We start from the raw sequence: 17,837 nt of genomic DNA, 5'->3' as shown, positions 1-17,837 counted from the left end.
TGATGGATTAGTTTCAATTGATACAATATCATCCAGAAATTAATAAACCTGTTGCAGAAAATTTTCATAAAACCTGCTTGTTCAAACCTGCTTGCTTAGAAACACATGAAAATATGAACCCAACTTTTTTTTGCTATCTTGCACTTGTAGGTTGATAGACCTAGGAAGCAAAACACCAGTTTGGGGATCATGGCTGCATTAACTTCAGTGTAATTTATTATTTTATTTTTGCTCTTTTTTTCTTCTCTTTGATTTTCATTTCAGGAAGTTATCGCATTCGAAAGACAGTAAGAACCACTTTAAGCTGCCTATGTTCTTAAAACAGTTTTATTATAGTTTTGTACTTTTAAACACATGCTAAATGCATTACAAAAAAATTCCAAAATCCTACCTATAGTTGCCACAGCTCACCATTTATGGATACTGGAAGAAAGAGAAGAATAATGAGATTCAATGATCTACAAGCTAGCAGAAAATAAATTAATTTTTCCTAACTGCATAATTTTATAGCCTATTTTCTACCACACATGAAATATTTCAATCTCTTTCTAAGACATTCAAGTGGACCCTAAGAAGACAGACTGACAAATCAAACTGGGGAAGAGACATCTTATGGAAGATTTTGCCACTTTCATGATTTTTTGTTTGTCATGATGGGTATAAACTCAAATATAAACTTCCATATTTGGAAAAAAATAAAAACATCACCACTGCAATCAGTTTTAACAAGTGGATAATAAACCAGTGATTCAAGCACTAGGAGCTTGAACTTCTGCTTCCTATATCACATATATATAAACTAGAGTGAAAAATCATGCAACTGAAGGATGTTGTAGTAGCACATGTTAAATTATGGTGGTCTCCAAAGTCTAGATAGTTTCGTGTTTGCAGTGATCACTTTTTCCTCAGCTCTACACATGCATGAAAGCAGAAGGGAGGAATGGTCCTTAAACTCAATTGCTCTGGTGTAGCAAAAATGGCTTCAGGCTCCAAAGAAGGTAGGGGTGCTCAATTTTAAAATCCCTATAGATACAAAAATGAAAGGGTTTTTTTTACTATATTCTTAATGACATTAGAAGCAACAGGTTACCTTAATTGCTAAGATTTAGAGTAGATGAATACTTTGACAAAGGTATTTTTCACAGTTTATCTGCACTCTTCTGCAGTTATAAAGTGCTTAGTGCACTTTTGGTTCCAGATATAGTACCTGGTGTATCTCATATGCAGACAGAACTACAGAGGTAATTGTATATCTGTCTGGCAGATATTTCATGGGCAAAAATCTTATCCTTACTATATAAATATAGACAAACAGTAGTAATAATATCAATAAGGGAAGCCTATAACTGTGATCTTTAAAAACTCTGATTTAATAAAAGCACAACTACAGGACCCTTTAGAGTCCTTTACATTTTTCACCTCTTGTCTGTTGCTTATTGGAAGAGATTTTTTGCATTCTTAACATATTCTTCCTTCATTCTGTGCTTCTAAATTTATCTCTCCAAGAAATCTTTTTAAAGGCTTGTTCAGTGAGCATTATGTGAGAATATTACATTACATGCTATGAGGTAAGTTATTTTTCTTTAGAAACATGTTAATTTACTCTTTATTCCTTTATGATGCTTTCTTTCATTTTGTTATACTCAAAGCAAACTATAGACATTAAATATTTTAAGCACTGCTAAATCAAGGCAAGCACCCACATTCAAGATCAATAATGTTACAAGGTGACAGTAAATGTAAAACACTCCAAGCCTTGTAAATATTTTAAATCTGTTTCTGAAGATTTGCAGATATTTGATGCAAATTCTAGAAGCAGTGAAAGGCCTTCAGAAAGAGAACTGAGGCTGTCATCATTAAGTAACAAAACTCTATGCAGTTCTTGTGAAAGTGCTGAAATAGTTTTGAGTGACTTAGATATGATTTTTTTGTGTTCTCCTTCCTCTGGAACTTCAGGCTCTTGATAAAGCAAAAAGGAACTGAACATCTTGTGTTTAGAGGAAACAAAGGAATGAGGGAAAGCAGCCATAGCACTGAAGGAAAACTTGAGAGATAGTAATATAGAATGAAGACTTCTGTTCTTATTAAAGGCTGACTAAATATGTCTTACAACAGAGGAAATGACCCTTATGGTAAAGAAAAACATACTGAGATTAGATAAGAGAAGGGAAAAGGCCTTTCTAAGCAGGAGAAATTCAGCAAAGGTATTTCCAGGAAGAGACAACAGTACCGGGGATGCTTACAAAGATAAAATGTTGAAGGGAAAAGCAGAGAAAATTGTGAAATCCTAGTGCTTGCAGACAGTAAAGCAATTGCAAAGAAAATTCAAGAAGTAGGGCAGAAAATTTCTTTCCCAAGGATCAGCATGAAAGAACAGACCAGACTACTACCAGTTCTGTAAAAATTGAGAGGCTTTCCTGATTGACCCATATTATCTTAGATCCAGTATCCTTCATTGCTTTAACAAGATAACTCTCAGCATTCTAACAGAATGAAATACAGGGCAAGAGTCAAGCAGCAGGTATAGAGTCACTGATTTTATTCCCCCTTGTCTTTAATTGCTTTGCTTATTGGACCTAGACGTTTCATGTTAGTTTTGTCAACCTTGAGAAATTATTCTCCTAAAACTGTAGCTCTAGATATGCCCCTAGGCCTGTTTCTGTGCTATCTCTTTTCAGTCAAGTACTTTATTTTTGAGACTTTCACAGTTGATATTGGTTTGCTACAGAAGGTACTGAAGAATTTTGTAACCATAGGAACTGAGCTAAAGACAAAACATCTGTCTTGAGAAAAAAACATGAATTTTTTCATTCTGGAAATACAGAAAGAAAAATTTTCATATCTACTCACCTCTGATTTTTTTTTTCCAACGAACTGAAAATAGGGGTAGGGCAGGGCAGAAGCATGGAGAAAAATGCAAATACTCTTTAAGTCAATTTCCACCTACCTCAAAAAAAAAAAAACAAAACAAACAAAAAAAAAAACAAACAGAAAGAAGTACCAGAACTCAGTTCTGCTTTACTATTATTCATAAACTCAATATTAAAAGACATGCTTAGTACTTACATGTGATCTGATTTTTTATTGGTTTTGTCTTTGCAAATTCACTCTCCAAAAACTATTGATTTATATGTTTTTTTTCTGTAGAAGAGATGCTAAAGAATTCTTTTGGTTTGATTTTATTTTTTTTTTAACTCATATTTGAAGAAGTGGTAATGGTAAGATTTTGCTTAAAACTCAATACTCTACTGTCTGTGTGCCAGTACAACAAAGGGAAAGGAACACCTCTCTCTTGAAATCTTATTTCCATTACTAAGCTGACCTTTAAATGTACCATTCTGTTAGGCAAATATCATTATAAAAAAATACCCACTGCTTTCCTGTTTTGCACAAGCAAATCCTGATTATTTGCCTCTCCATAAAGATGTGATGAAGTTTATTAATGGATGCTTCTCTGCTTATCAGCTGTAGAAACCAAAACGGTGTGTTCTGCTATAAGTCATACTGCTGCATTTCATTTTATTGCATGGCAGTAGAACACCAACATAATTGCTGCAAGCTGTTATTTACAGATATGTTGCAAGACACAGGCGGTAACTACTTTTTGTATTGTAAGAAAAAAAGAGACCTCCCTCACACCCTAACACACCTTAAGTAATGTTCTAGAAATGCTGATGTTTATACTGGGGTAGAATTAATTTATTCTCACTTATACAGTAACCTTTGATCCTGATATAAATACTTATATAGTTTTTTTCTTATAAATTATCAGGTGGGACCTTGCTCAACATACTTCAATGCTAGAATGAAGGAATGGTACAACAAAGTTGTGATTAATTATAGGTAAGAGTGATTTCCAACTGAACTGGGAGACTAAAAGCATTTCAGATATCTCTCATTTGGGTTCAAACTGTTTAACTCATATAAATGTGCACTTATTATACAGAAGTAGAAATGTTGGAAACTGTTTTGAAGTATACTGAAGGTAAAAATATCTAGATCTGGTGAAAGACCCAAGACATCACTGTATGAGTAATTCACAACATAATCATAATATGTGAAAATTTACTTGATTTTTTTTTAATACTGACTGTTTTATACAAATCAATGGAATGCTGTCATCAGCAGTCTTCATTATTTTTATGACTCATGTAAAATTATTACAGTAGGAATTTGATTCAACCTATTATTCCATCAGAACTTTCCTGTAATGAAATCATTTTTCTAAAAAGAATGAGGAAAAGGCTTTAAATTTTTAAATGGTTCACTCCACATAGGAGCATTATTAGTTGGTTAAAGCACTGCTTATGGTAAAATTGAGGGTGAAAGCATAAAATGAATATAAAATACACATTTCCTGAGATCTGTTAAATAACAGAACAATCTCACTAGGGAAGTGCAATGAGTTGTTTCACTTGGCAAATTTTAAGTGGCTTAGAAAAACTACTGTAATATTTTCTTTCATTAAAAGAAAGCACTAAGTATTTTACACTGTTATTTTCATCTCCAGTTTCTGTTTTTGTGCTGTTCTACTTTATTAATTTCATTTACTGTGGCTGATCTATTTAAAGAAGTGTGTGGGTTCCACTTACAAAGTACTTCTGCAAGAGAAACCTGCATAGCAGGACTCAAATACATTTTTAAAAAGACATTAAAAAATAGCTTTCATCCTCTTTTCCTTCTTTAAATAAGAATTTCCATGGAGAGAAATTGAAACAGAATTAATCAAAGCAGAAGTACCTCCTTCGCACACGAAAGCCGCGAGCATGTTGGCTTTGTGACGCAGTGAGAGCACAAAAAGCGTTCTCTGCTCCTGCCGAGGCTCCTGATGCTGCCTCTCCTGCTGCCAAACCGGCTGCTGCCACCTCGGCGCCTGCTGCTGGGGCTGTTCCACGCTGTGTGCAGAGGGCCAAGGGTACACATTGTCCTGTGCCAAGAGAGGAATAAAGCAGTTTGGGAAAGCAAACCCTGTAACTGCTAGCGCAGAAGACCAATAAACCCTGCCAATTACTCATTGGCACCAAGGGCTGAGAAGAGGAACAACGACAAAAAAAAAAAAAAAAAAAAAAAGTAAAGCATAAGGGCATAGGTTTGGAACAAGTTTTGAACTTGATGAGAGCCATGGGAAAATGTCAAATGTATCACATCAGAGATTTTGAGCAGGATTACAGATAGAACTTTGGTACCAAGGGCAAATAAGTATTTAGTTGCAATTGCCATTGTTTAAATTGATAAAGGTTAAAGGAAAAAAAGTTTATGAAACCCAATCTATTCAGTAGTGAAATTTTTAAAGTCCTTTATACATTTAGAGCCAATGCAACGTCTGATGGATGTTTTTCTCAGGAATTCAACAGTTCATTCACTAACTCAACATCTACAAAATGACATCACTGCAAATTGAAGTTTCAAAAAAATTCTTCTTGGTTCTGGGGGAATTTACTATGAATGTCTAGAAAACAGGGCAGTTATTTAGAAGCAAAGCTAAGATATCATCTGGGCCTGCCAAAAGTAAAGCCTAATTACTGAACTCTGGTATTCTGCTGGGGTGTAGGCACCAAACTATGAAAACACGACATTCATTTCATGCAGATCACAAAACAACAGTCTGGTTTTAAAACAGCTATATAATTGAATTGAACTTATTACCTTCTTAAGTAGTATTTGTTATATATCATTGTTTAATCTCTGAAGTGTATTTTTCCTTAAGCTTTTTTCATTGGCAGTTCATTGCAAATATGAATGAATATAAGTACGATGCATGTTCAATATTTATTAATATATGAAATTGAATCATAACCAGCTATGATATTTGCCCAAAACACTTTGTGTGCAAATCTATATTAGGTATAACTCAAACCATTAGTGTTAAACAGCCATTTCAAGTTGGAATGCAGCTTTTATTACAGCAGGAAGTCAGGAATTAGTCAAGTGTTTAGAACCACAGAAAGAATAGCACCTTTACTGTACTACTAACTACTGACAATTCTGGTAGAGATTCTAAAGGAACAAAAGAGATATTAGTAAGCACTTAGCCAGAAAAATAGGTTTTAAATGTCTATGCTGTAAAGAAAAGCAGAGTAAAATTTTCTAAAAAGCCCTCTTTGTCTCATCCAACAAATCTGCAATTCCAGGTATATTTTGGACTTTATCCAAACATTCACTGGCAAGCCGAAGAAAAGACTGTCATATTCCCAGTCAGTGGTATTCAGAAGCTGTAATGGGAAGGTGGCAGCTCGAAGTCCCCTATCCAGGTACAGACATGGCTCCATTTCAGTTTATAGGATGTAGCAGGTTTTCAACTGATCGTGATCAGTGGTAGTGATGGCAAAAATTACGGCTTCTGTATAAAATACTTTTTGAAGTATTTGTATTTGGAAGTATTTGTAGCAAATACTTAAGCTCAGACTAAATCTCGTTTACAGACATTCACCCTATTAACTATAACCCTATGGGAAATGTACTGACTTGTGACAGAGGAAACAGACATCACTTTTGCAAGTTCCATGGACACAATACACTGATTATTTCCTCAGTCTGTTTTACTGAAGACAACATCTCCCCTAAAGCAAATTGATGTTTCCAGTGATACAAATACCAGATTTGCTTAGGTACTGGAATTAATTTGACACTACAATTTCTAGAGGATTTCCTTAGTGCGTGTTCAGAAACTGGTATTGGCATTTCACAATTTACTTTAGAATTTTGATCCCTTTAGATATCCGCCAGATATATATTCTATCATGGAAACACTTCATGATGGTGAAAACTGCTGTCAGGTCTTATTTCAGACAATTCTGAATGTGCTCTGACATCACTGAGACAAGTTTGGGCTGGTAAAGAAGAAGCAGAAAAGAAAATACAGTAATAGTTGTAATTTTTAATGAAAAACCCTCTATCTCCTATAATACATTTTTATGGCAATCTCAGTTAATAAAATTTTACTGATGAAAAGCAATAAATAAATAACATTTACTAGCAAATTCAGATAGCAATACATATTCTTCAAAATAAATGACAACTCTGCTCTACATTAACCTTACCAAAAATGACAGTACTTAGATTCACGCTGGTCAGGCTCTTCTCTTTACTGCCACCAAGGTAATTGAAAATAAAGATTAGCCAATTTATCTAAAACAATGGTGGAAAAGTTATGGAAGCTAATGATTCTATGCTATTTTTTTTTTAATGTGACCACTTGTTGAAGTAGTTTAATTAGGATTTTTCTTCTTAAATTTTCCCTGCACAAGGAAATCTTCATATGTTCATTGAAAAAATGTAGAGAACAAGGTAAGGGAGGTGTACTGTATTGCTTACAAGTCACTTGTTTTTCTGAAGTTTAATATGAATGTGTAAAATAGCAATCTGTGATCTTGTAAAATCTGTTTTCTCAATAGCACTGTGTTCTGTTTTGTGAAGTGAGAAGAAACAATTTTTATAGAGAGCAGCAAAACTACTTGTGCTAGCAACTTCCAGAGTGTGGAAAATACCCCAAACCGAAAAACGGAGCAAACACTTCCCAAAAATTATTTATTCTTTCACTATTTCATCACTTCATGAAGGAAAAAAAAAAAAAAACAAAGACAGTACAGGAATATTTTTCAAATTAAGATTTGACTCCTTATTATTAGTATTATTGAATATTTATTCAACTAGAAATTTTGCATGAGTAACTTGTCAAATTTCTCCTTCATGCTAATATCAAACAGTGCCAGAGGCACAATGTTTTGTGGCAAAATCTGTGTAGTTTAAAGTCTCAAGAGTTTTTGAGATTTAAAATTTTAAAATAATGTTTTAAATCAGTTTAAAATTTCTTTTGGCAAGTGACAATAAAGAGTTGGGACAGTGGTCATTAAGAATTTTTCAAAATTAGATAAGGATTCATTGCAATATAGCCAGATTTTGAAATCATGTCCATAAAGGATCTCTAAGGTTTTTATGTCTATAGTTGTAGATCTAACTAATCACAAAATGTAACACACAGGAAGACAAGGTGCAGCTAAAAACCCATGTCATGACAGCAAACATGTTACACAGTGAAGCACCAGCTGCTGTGCTGGACATAACCTGGATTATTCAGATGTTAGGTTCAGTCCTTTCTTGTATAAATGCAGTACACAAGCAGTATGGCCTTGGCATCTCTAAGTTTTGTTTGAACACAAGCACTATGTTGGTAGAATTGCAGGATGGATTTCAAACTCAAACACAAATAATGTCTATGAATGTCAAAATACAGTCTCCACTACGTCTGCTGCAACTTTTTTCTTTCTTTTTCTGCTTTTTCTTTTTTCCTGATAACTTGCCATGTTGCAAATTTAGTCAATTAATTGGTTCAGCTTGTTTTGTGCAGAAATATATCTATATATATGCACATATATATATATGTAATTTTGTGTGAATTTCAATACAAATGTAATCCTTTAAATGAAGCAAAAACTGATAGTCAAATCTTAAAGCTATTTTATAGGTAAAGCAAAACCTGATTTTAATTTAGAGTTCTGCTTTTTTGTCTTCATTGTTAAGGATGTTTATTTTTAATGTAACAAAAACATTAAAAGCATTCAGATTCTCAAAGTCCCTGTCCAGGTACAGATATATAATTTAATATATATAGATATAATATATTAATTGATATATATAGAAATAATATATATTATATCATTTATAATTTATAATTATATATAATAAATAGTATATAATATATATATAATTGTAATATAAAATATTATAAATATATATAAAATATATATATCTTTGGGTGATACTGTGGACAGTGCTAGAAACTCAGGAATTCCTTTAACTGTATCTTTGAATTATGCATAACCCTCATGATCTCCAGCCCAAAATCACACTGTCTGGGATCTATTTAAACCCAGGTGTCTCATTTTGTTTTCTGTAATCCACCAAACCATTATATCTTCAGCAACCTGAATAGTGCCCAACTTCTTGAAGACCAGATTCAGGCTCTCTTTCACATTTCAAATTCTTCTGTAGATTTTAATATTTTAACACCAGATTTTGTGGTTACTCTAGATTTGAAAAGGGAACACCTGCACAGAGCTTTCGCAGTTGCTTCAGCTGTGATGCCACTTTTCACATGAAAGCATGATTGCAACCTCACCACTCAGGCAGAGTATCTGAAAGCACAAAGTGTGCACTCTGAAAACCTGAGAATCTGATTCATACTTTTTCAGTGTGTCTGTTTAAAACTGCTTTGTCTTTCAAAAGTAAAATATGACTTTCCCTGTTTTCTAGGCTTTTATCAATCTGTGTGTAGACACACTGAGAAAAGCTATGGCTACTGGAATTTAATTGCTTTTGAAGTACTTCTAAATAGGAAATAGTTTCCATTCAAAAGTCAGCTCTTGACGTGTTATTTAGATACATATTATTAGGAATAAGAGAAATAATATTCCTACATACATAGGAGTAGCACTTCTGCAGCATATATAGAATAGATGATAATATTATTAACATTATTATGCTTTTCCCTACAACATTCCTACTTTTTTGGTTTTTAGAGCATATATTTTCCCTCCCCTGTGCATCTCAAGAGGGAAGGGACAGAGTGGCTTTTGTGGGAACCTGACATCTAGCCAACAGCAAACCACCAGAAGACCGCACTCTAAATATCTAAAATTCCCATTCTGATATTGCACAGGAAACACGGGGGTGTTTTCCCTACAGCCTGGAACCTTAAAACTAAACTATGCTGGTCACGCACACAATCAGAAATGCTTCACAGGGATCTTTAAGCCTTTCAAGGAGGCACTGAGCTGGCTTAAGCACTTTTATGTCTGACTGAAGAAGTATCTTTTCTACTAAAGATTACATAACTCTTAATTTAATATCCTCTTTGTTTCAAGCACCCAATGCACCTAATTTCTTGTTTAAAGCAAGAACTCATAATTAAGAACTCAGTTAGCAGTCATGACTTACCCATGATTATTTAGCAGAGAGGACAGTAAAATCCAGCAGCCCTTTTAATGCAGAATAATGTCCACTATGTTTACTTGCCACAAACTCACCATGCATGGACCTAAAGAACCAACCATGAAGAAGCACAATGACAAGAATTTACTCTCACTCATGTCTCAAAGTATTTTGATTGGCTTCATTTGAAGGTCAGACCTTATTCCAAGCCATATTTCCACATTGCCTATGAACAAAGGCCTACTGAACTGGGTAAAGTTGGAATGGCTGAATCCAAATTCCTAAGAAAGATAAAGGGAAAATAGACTCTTTGTCTATTCAAACTAGTATTATACTACATAAAATATAATTAAAACACACCAAAATGAAATGAGTAATCAATGAACTCAGAACTGATTGTTAAATCAAGTAAGAAATTACTTACTCCATGTTCTGAAATATCTGACTCATAAAACCCCCCTTTTCTTAAAGGTCCTACTCCTAAATCAAATATCTCTCCCTTTTCAGAGTGACAACATTATCTTTCTGTGTAGTAATTTAGAGATTAGTTCTGAAAAAAACACTTGTGTTCTCAAGATCTGTAGGGTCCAATCAAACTATGCAGATATCACACATTTTAGAATAAGACTTGAAGTTCATGTGGAGGAAAATCCATACTGAGATAAATGAGAGCCATGAGATAATTGGAGTTCTATGACCCAATTGTCCCAGTTTAAAGTCCTTGCTGCAGCCATCATGGGCTGAGAAGGAGACTTGCATTGTGAGGTGCTCATCACCAATAACCTTATGTTGTATTGCTAAATTATCCTGTGCAGCAAATGCATTTCTCCTTTGTCTCACAACAATACCAGCACAGAGATAAATCTAACACTTAAATTCACCCTATTCATTGGACTGACCTAGATTTCCTTGCACCCTGAACCTTTCCCTTTTGGGTGACATTCCTTTTCCATTTAAAAAATTACTTAAAATTACTTATCCATTAATATGGACCAAGCACTAACCTTCATGGCAGGTGAAAGCCCACACAGGGCAAGATGTATTGGTAATATTTTGAGCTGAATTATGGGTATGTAGCATACTGTAATCATTAACTGTGATTTGCCAGGTGTTTAAAAATGTTATGGCCCACACAAATATTGCAGCTAAAAAAAGAAAGTGAAGCAGTGAAGAGAATTGCATTTGTGTCTACCCAAGATAACGGAATCATCTCTCATTTTTGTTTTTCAAAATGTTTTAAATGTATTTATTTGATAACTAATTCCACACCTTCTCTCGATGCAAATAGCTGAGATTCAGCAACTTGGGGCATGATTCTCAAATCTTAAGCTAGGAACTAATTTCCTCTTGAACACTCGGCCACACAAAAAATTAACAATAAATTTTAAACTACAACTAATATCAGTGATTTGGCTGTTAGAATTAATAGATCCATCTCTCCTCATTCTTCTTACATCTTTAACACCTGAGGGACAAATAAGGTACAGAAGCCATACAATCTTCTCTATGACCCAAAGATCCAGCTAGTTCAACTCATGCAATGGATCCTGTTTGTTTCCCAAAAGCCCTTGGGCCAGTTGCAATCCAGTTCATAAGAGGGGTAATTTTAATACAGCAAGTTTTGAGTAAAAAATACTCAAGTGATGAAAGGTTTCCTAGAACACATTGTAAATGCCATTCAAAATCGGTCAGCAAGTTGATAATGTCAAATCTAACCGACCTGAACACCATTTCCTCTTTCTTAGTTATTAATGAAGAAATAATTTAGAAGGTTTGTGCTGCTCAAAATGTTGTCACCTGAAAAATTTTACAGTTACATCCTTATTCAAAGAAATTAACAGTCATGTGCCAATTTATTTTAATAAACAAGAAAATCTCCTTGAATATTATTTGTAGAAAATTCACTATATAAGCAAGAAGAAAAGAAACACATACTGACACTGAGGAAAAATTCCAGTCTTGTAAAGAGGTTACTGCTGTAAGAATTCATTAACTTAAAAAATCACTGAGATTCAATAATAAAAACTGCCTGTACTTTTTATAGTTGTAAGGCTCCATAAAATACAAATTATATTAAACAAAATGAAAAGGTGCTTTAAAAATTTTGTCAGGAAGATTGACATTTATGAGCATGTAGTTTGGCTAGGGAAATTATTTGAGTGACATGAAGATTTTACTTCTCATTTCATATAAATTGAATAAAAATGGAGTGCCCCTATTAAAAAGACATAGCTGTGGTTTCTCTCTCAACCTTTTTATCAGCTATATGAAGTATATGATAAAAAAATGTAGGAGAGGGAAGATAAAAATTAAAGTTAAGATTTACTATTCTGTTCAGCCTACATGCACTATACTGTTAAATCTGTAACTCTTATACTGATGTTGAAATCTCTGAGAACCAATAGATGTAGTAGTTTTTATCTGGGGTTTCTTTGTTTCTCCTTGAAAATGAGAAAGCAGAATAAAAAAAAGATATAATTTTTTTGTTTGTTTTGGTTTTGTGGGGGTTTTGGGTTCTGGATTTTTTTAATAAATGATAAAATTAGAGCTGGACTTGCCATTTGTTTGTTTAAATCATCTGATGTATAATTCGAGTCTTTAGTGATGGTGTACTACTGGCTTAGTTCAACCTCAATGGAATTAAGGCCATACCAATTTATTTTCGTTATTGACATTTGACAGGATAAAAGGATATTTCAGAAAAGTTTTCCATAGTTTAAATTTATTATTTCTTGTAATGAAATCTATATTTGAAATGATGGAACTAGTTGAAAAAAATAAAGAAATACTTCTAATCTATAAAATAGCAGCAAAAATATTGCTACCTGAATGAACTTTTTTTTGCGTAACTTCTCAAGGGGAGTCAATAGATCTATAGTATTCTACAGCATCCAAATCTTGTGTATGGGCCTTATATGTCAGTGTAGCTGGAGAAAATCTTTATAGACTTAAGTATACTTTATATACTTGAGTGGGGACATCAAAATAGCACATATTTATTTCTATCTATGATGTGTGAATGTCTAAGTTTTATACATTTTTTTGACAATGCAATAAGAAATGTGCTTATACTTAGCTCCGTGCCCCAGCTGCTTGGCACTGTTTAGAGATAAAAGAAACAAATCTGCCCTGAGAGGCTATCTGAAAGATTTTATTTCAGAAGAACCTAGGGGTGAGAAAAAGCTTATATAATTACTTCCAACACAGGTTATTTGGTGTTTATTGATGGAAAATCTGAGTTAGAACTGTCAGGATTCTTAAACAGTAAAACTACAGAATAACAAATACTAGAGGAAATGGATTTTAAGAAAAGAAAATATTCTCTCTGTACCAGAATGTTCCAGGAAGTGAAATATTACTTCTTAAAATGCAAATACCCGAAACACAACTTTTTCTTATACAAAGCATGTTCAAGTATGTGAAGGGAATGAGAAGGTGTCACAAAAAGGTTACTGTCTCCATCCCCCTCCAGACACCCAGTACAACAGAAAACACTCTCAGTTATGGTATTGACCCAAACCAAGGGGCATCTCCTTAGTGTACAGCACAGCAGCACAAAAAGACTCCTTGTGCTCTTCTTACCTTGAAATAAGCTACTTACTAGGATTTTATTTTTTCTGTGCCAATTGCTGTGCTGCTATGACTACAGTGCTTTTGATGTGATACCTGGTTTCTTTGAAGCTAAATTGGCACTCCATGCACAGTGCTGCAATTTGCAGTATTGGGGGACCAATAAAGTGGCTTAAAAATAAGCCACTTTTCCTCTTCAGTTCTTCCAAGTGAAAACTTGTCTCAGCTAATAACTGAGTCTGCTGTTGGTTCAAGTGAGCTCTGAGTAGACATAGAATTTTTTTTTTTTTTTTTTTGCCTGCCAAGGCTTTATCCTCTGAAATGTGCTTTGTGTTTCCTTCAGACAGAAGAGCTCCATGTTGCTACCTACCTTCATTTGTTTCTGTTGTTATGGTGATGGCAATACATGCATAATACACTCAAGGCTGCTAGAAGTTCTGCAAAAGAGAACTAGGACTCTTCTCCCTGTATCTGTAAGGTGGCCAGCATTATTATTCTTTTAGATTGGGAAACTGTGTCACAAACAGAAAAATTGCTACTCGGTGGCAATAATGAGGGATCTATCCCATTTCTGTTGAAATCATCGGGACGATACCTCCAGCCACTGTAAGTCAGAGTACTTCCTTTGTAATCAATGCAATTGATAGATAATATCCAAGGATTTGGTTCCCACCTGAAAACTTTTATTTTAGTAACAGTGAATAAAATAAGAATTTTTTTTTCTGTTATAGCAATGTTCAAATCTTGTAAAGACACCAAACTAATATGTAATTTTTTCCATTTCTCCCTTAATCTGGATTTTTTTCTTTGTTTGCATGGGAATTCTTATTTCACTGCTGCGTTTCAAAACAAAAGCATGCAGTTTTGTGGCAGCAGAAGGTTTATGTTTAATAAGACAGACAGACAAGATGCTTAAACATAAACAGAGACCTTATAAAAATCCAAACATAATTTTGAAGAAGGTAGTTAGGTTAAAGTCCAATTCTTGCAAACAGCAACCTGATAAATTGGCTGTGATTCTCTTTAAGACACTGCTGAGGAAATAGAGAATAATAAGATCCATCTCATCTCCTGTGCAACACTATCTTAGGCATGTCCTCTCTTAGAGAAGAGTATGATGAACTTACTCTTAGGAAAAGCTAAAAGAAAATTACATAGCCTATAAAGATCAGAAGAGATAAGAAATATGGGAACAATTTTTGTGGATTTTTGTTTTTTTCATACTTTTTCCCCCATTAGGGTATTTGCAGGTCTAGCAAATAATAATGAGCTAATTCAAGGGAAGAATAAAGATATAATACTTCTATTTTGCAGTATAAAAAAACTCTGACTTGGAATTGCAATAGCATGCCTATTGTGGCAGAACATAATCGCCATGCTCCTGAAGATTCAGTCTAGGCTAAAGGATGGTACAAATTCCATGTCTTATCTGAAGAATTAGTTTTCTTCTGAAAAATGTCAGGTTTCCTAAAGAATTGTATTGATGTACTCTGCAGTGTTTCCATCAGGGAGAAGGAGCAAACATTATTTGCTTCCAGTATTTGAAATAATGAATCAATTACATATCATGAATTTGATAAAAATGGAAGAAAGTGCATCAAATATTTTCAATTCCTCCTCCTTCTACATGCTCAGAGAATCAATAAATAGGGTACAGAGCTGATAAATTATTTAAACTAGAATAAAGGAAGCAATAAGCACTGCTTTTATCCACCTGTGATTTCAATATGATGGTTTTAATTTCTGACTAAGCTGCACTTTTACCCATATTAAATTATTCTTCTTCCTCTTTTATTGCTGTCATTTTTTAATATAGTTACACATGTTAAAAATGAAAACAAATTAATAGAAAGTAGGTTCTATTAACAGAATTATTGCTATATAGTATTGCTCCCAGATGCAGAAAGGGCATCTAGCCATGTGTTTTGTAGCCTTCACCAAGCTGAAGTGGTGATAAACTGACAGCACACAGACAGGGGAGATGAGCTACCACACTGGGGAACATGTGCTGCTAGAATAGATGCCAATTTGTGGACAACCATGAGTCAAAATGTCCCTGTGTAATGACAGCAGTGTCGCCGCTAGACAGAATTCAGTTATTAATGCACTACAACTTTCCAATGGCAGAACTGTGGGTTGAGGATCTTCTAATATTTGTCATACTCCAGCAGAAAAATCCTGCACAAACAGGGATATAAATAGACAGATTTACAATGGTGTGATTAGGATTATGGTGTGGGTTGGAAGAGACCTGTGAGACCCAGCTGACACCTCCCTGAGCCCCCCAGGGCAGGGACTCCACCCTCTGCATGCCCAGGTGCAGAGGCACTTCAGGTGGGAAATCCACCTCTTCACCTCGGGGTGGGGGAGCCCTCTCTTAACTCCTTTGGGACAACTGACAGGTACTTCCCTGTTGATTCCTCTGGCACTCAGAACAACATCCTCTTCCCTCACCAAATCTAAAGTCCTGCTAAGAAACCCAGCCAGGTTGCAACCTAGAACAACTTTGCTCCACGCATTTGGGCACGGTCCATCCAATGTCAACATGTCTGGTCCATCTAAGGTGTGTCCCAGGTCACAGAATCCCAAGCTCTGAGTGTGGCACTGTGCACACAGTCAGTCATTTACTCCTTCTGTTCATCTCCTTCTTCCTGGAAGAAGTTTCCAGCTGGGAAGATGTAAGAGAACACTGCCTGCACCCCTGACAGAAGAGAACTCTAGCTGTGAATACACAGATTTCTGTGCAGCATAACCCCAGAGACAATCATAAATGCCACCTTTAATCTCAGTGAAGGCATATTTGCCCTAGATTTTTTGCTTCTACAAGTTACACTATTGCTCTTCTGTTATCTGTGTATTTTTTGAAATTTTGCAAAATTGGACTGTCTGAAGCAAAAGTGGTTCTGTGAAAGCCTTGTTCTCATAATGGCAGGGGATTTCAGCTCAGTCCTGTAAAATGCCATGTACCACATAGATTTATTCCCATTTGAGAAGTTCTATTTTCACATGAGACAAGAATTCAATTTAGCATACCTTTTTCTAGGTGTACTCAATGAAAAACTGTCTTAAAGGTCCACAAGAGGTTTCTTTAACAGCTCTGTCTTGAAAGGGAAGAAACATTTTGTTCCATAAGATACTTAATAAAACCTAATTTTGCTCTATCAAGCTTTGATTTTAACAATTTTTAAATTCTAATAAGAATAACATTCAACTTTTACTAAGAAAAATCTCCATGAGTATAGTGTGTTTTTCTCACAGAATCAACTCTGTCAAGCTTTCATTTCAAAACAACTTTTGCTTCTAAATTAAATCTTACCACCATATAACTCTAAAAGTAAAGTCTAGACATATCAAACCAGTGCATAAAAGAAATTGTTAAAGAAATGTTTAAAATTAATTTGCAGAAAATATTGATCCTATGAATTTGGGTTTTTCCCCATTCAAGGGTATAGAAAGTGTAATTACTGTTCTAATCATCCTTCAGTTTTGACTTTAATAATGTCCTTCATATGAAAATATTCCTACATTTCCTACATGTAATATTTTATTTTTTTGTTTGTATGTTTGCTCTTATGTAAGGTATTCTGATTTTTTCTTCCTTCTGCAAGGCTACTGCCAAACTCTGTATTAAAGCATAAAGGAATTTCTAAAGATGCTTCTTACTAGATATTCACAGCATAATACTGATTCTGGGACATCAGTGAACAAGTGGCTGTTTATGAGCATGACAAGATGTCTAAGGTAACTATTATCTATAACTTCTATTTTCCTTCTAAATTGTATAGATAAAAATATTCAAAGAACAATACAGGTATTAACCATGTCAATTGAAGTTTTGGTTCCTAAATGCTTCAGAGGCTTGTTAATACTTTGTCACAGAGTTTAAAAATATGAATTCTTTTTGTTCACTTCCAGTCAGAAACATATAATTGGACTCAGTGCATTTAAGATAGTAATTCACTAGTTACCCAGATATCACATGCATGACAGTCCCTCTGCACAGCCTGCAACTTGCATTAATTTCAAAAACACTCAGGATGCTTTCCTACTGTCTCAACACAAGGAACAGTAGAGTGATGTTATTTGAAAAAATAGAATTCAGTAAAGTTGAAGAAATTTGTTTCAGCTGCTACCATATCAGTTTAAACACTGATGAATCCTTGGCCCTGAAAAGAATCTCACCACCTGTAGCTGTAAGTGAGCAGAATCTGAATTTCTCTGTTGAATTCTCTTGATGATTTAACATGGAAATTTCTGCATAATTTTGCAAGGAATACCTACATTACAATATTTCCAGCATTAGACAAGGACAAGCAGAGTAACTTCAGAATGAAAGG

General features: G+C 34.4%; 1 protein-coding gene across 6 annotated transcripts in view; it reads right to left on the bottom strand.

Annotated features, from left to right (window-relative positions):
* Window positions 1–311: 311 nt before the first annotated feature.
* Window positions 312–17,837, bottom strand: part of LOC144246390 (uncharacterized) — a 63,599-nt gene continuing 46,073 nt past the window's right edge. For 2 of the 6 annotated variants that reach the window (XR_014955572.1, XM_085580206.1), the window contains 2 exons: window positions 4,741–4,927; window positions 312–2,943 (listed from right to left, as the gene is read on the bottom strand). Coding sequence is in view for 2 of the 6 variants with exons in the window: in XM_085580206.1 (XP_085436332.1) it covers window positions 2,933–2,943; window positions 4,741–4,927 (198 nt within the window). In the remaining 4 variants the exon portion in view is untranslated. The other 4 variants (XR_014955569.1, XR_014955571.1, XR_014955570.1 and 1 more) reach the window with 4 other exon arrangements.

This window comes from Lonchura striata, chromosome 5 (assembly GCF_050655825.1).
Source record: "Lonchura striata isolate lonStrDom1 chromosome 5, ASM5065582v1, whole genome shotgun sequence".
NCBI lineage: Eukaryota > Metazoa > Chordata > Aves > Passeriformes > Estrildidae > Lonchura > Lonchura striata.
Note: the sequence above shows the minus strand (reverse complement) of the source record. Positions and strands in the feature narration are given on the sequence as shown.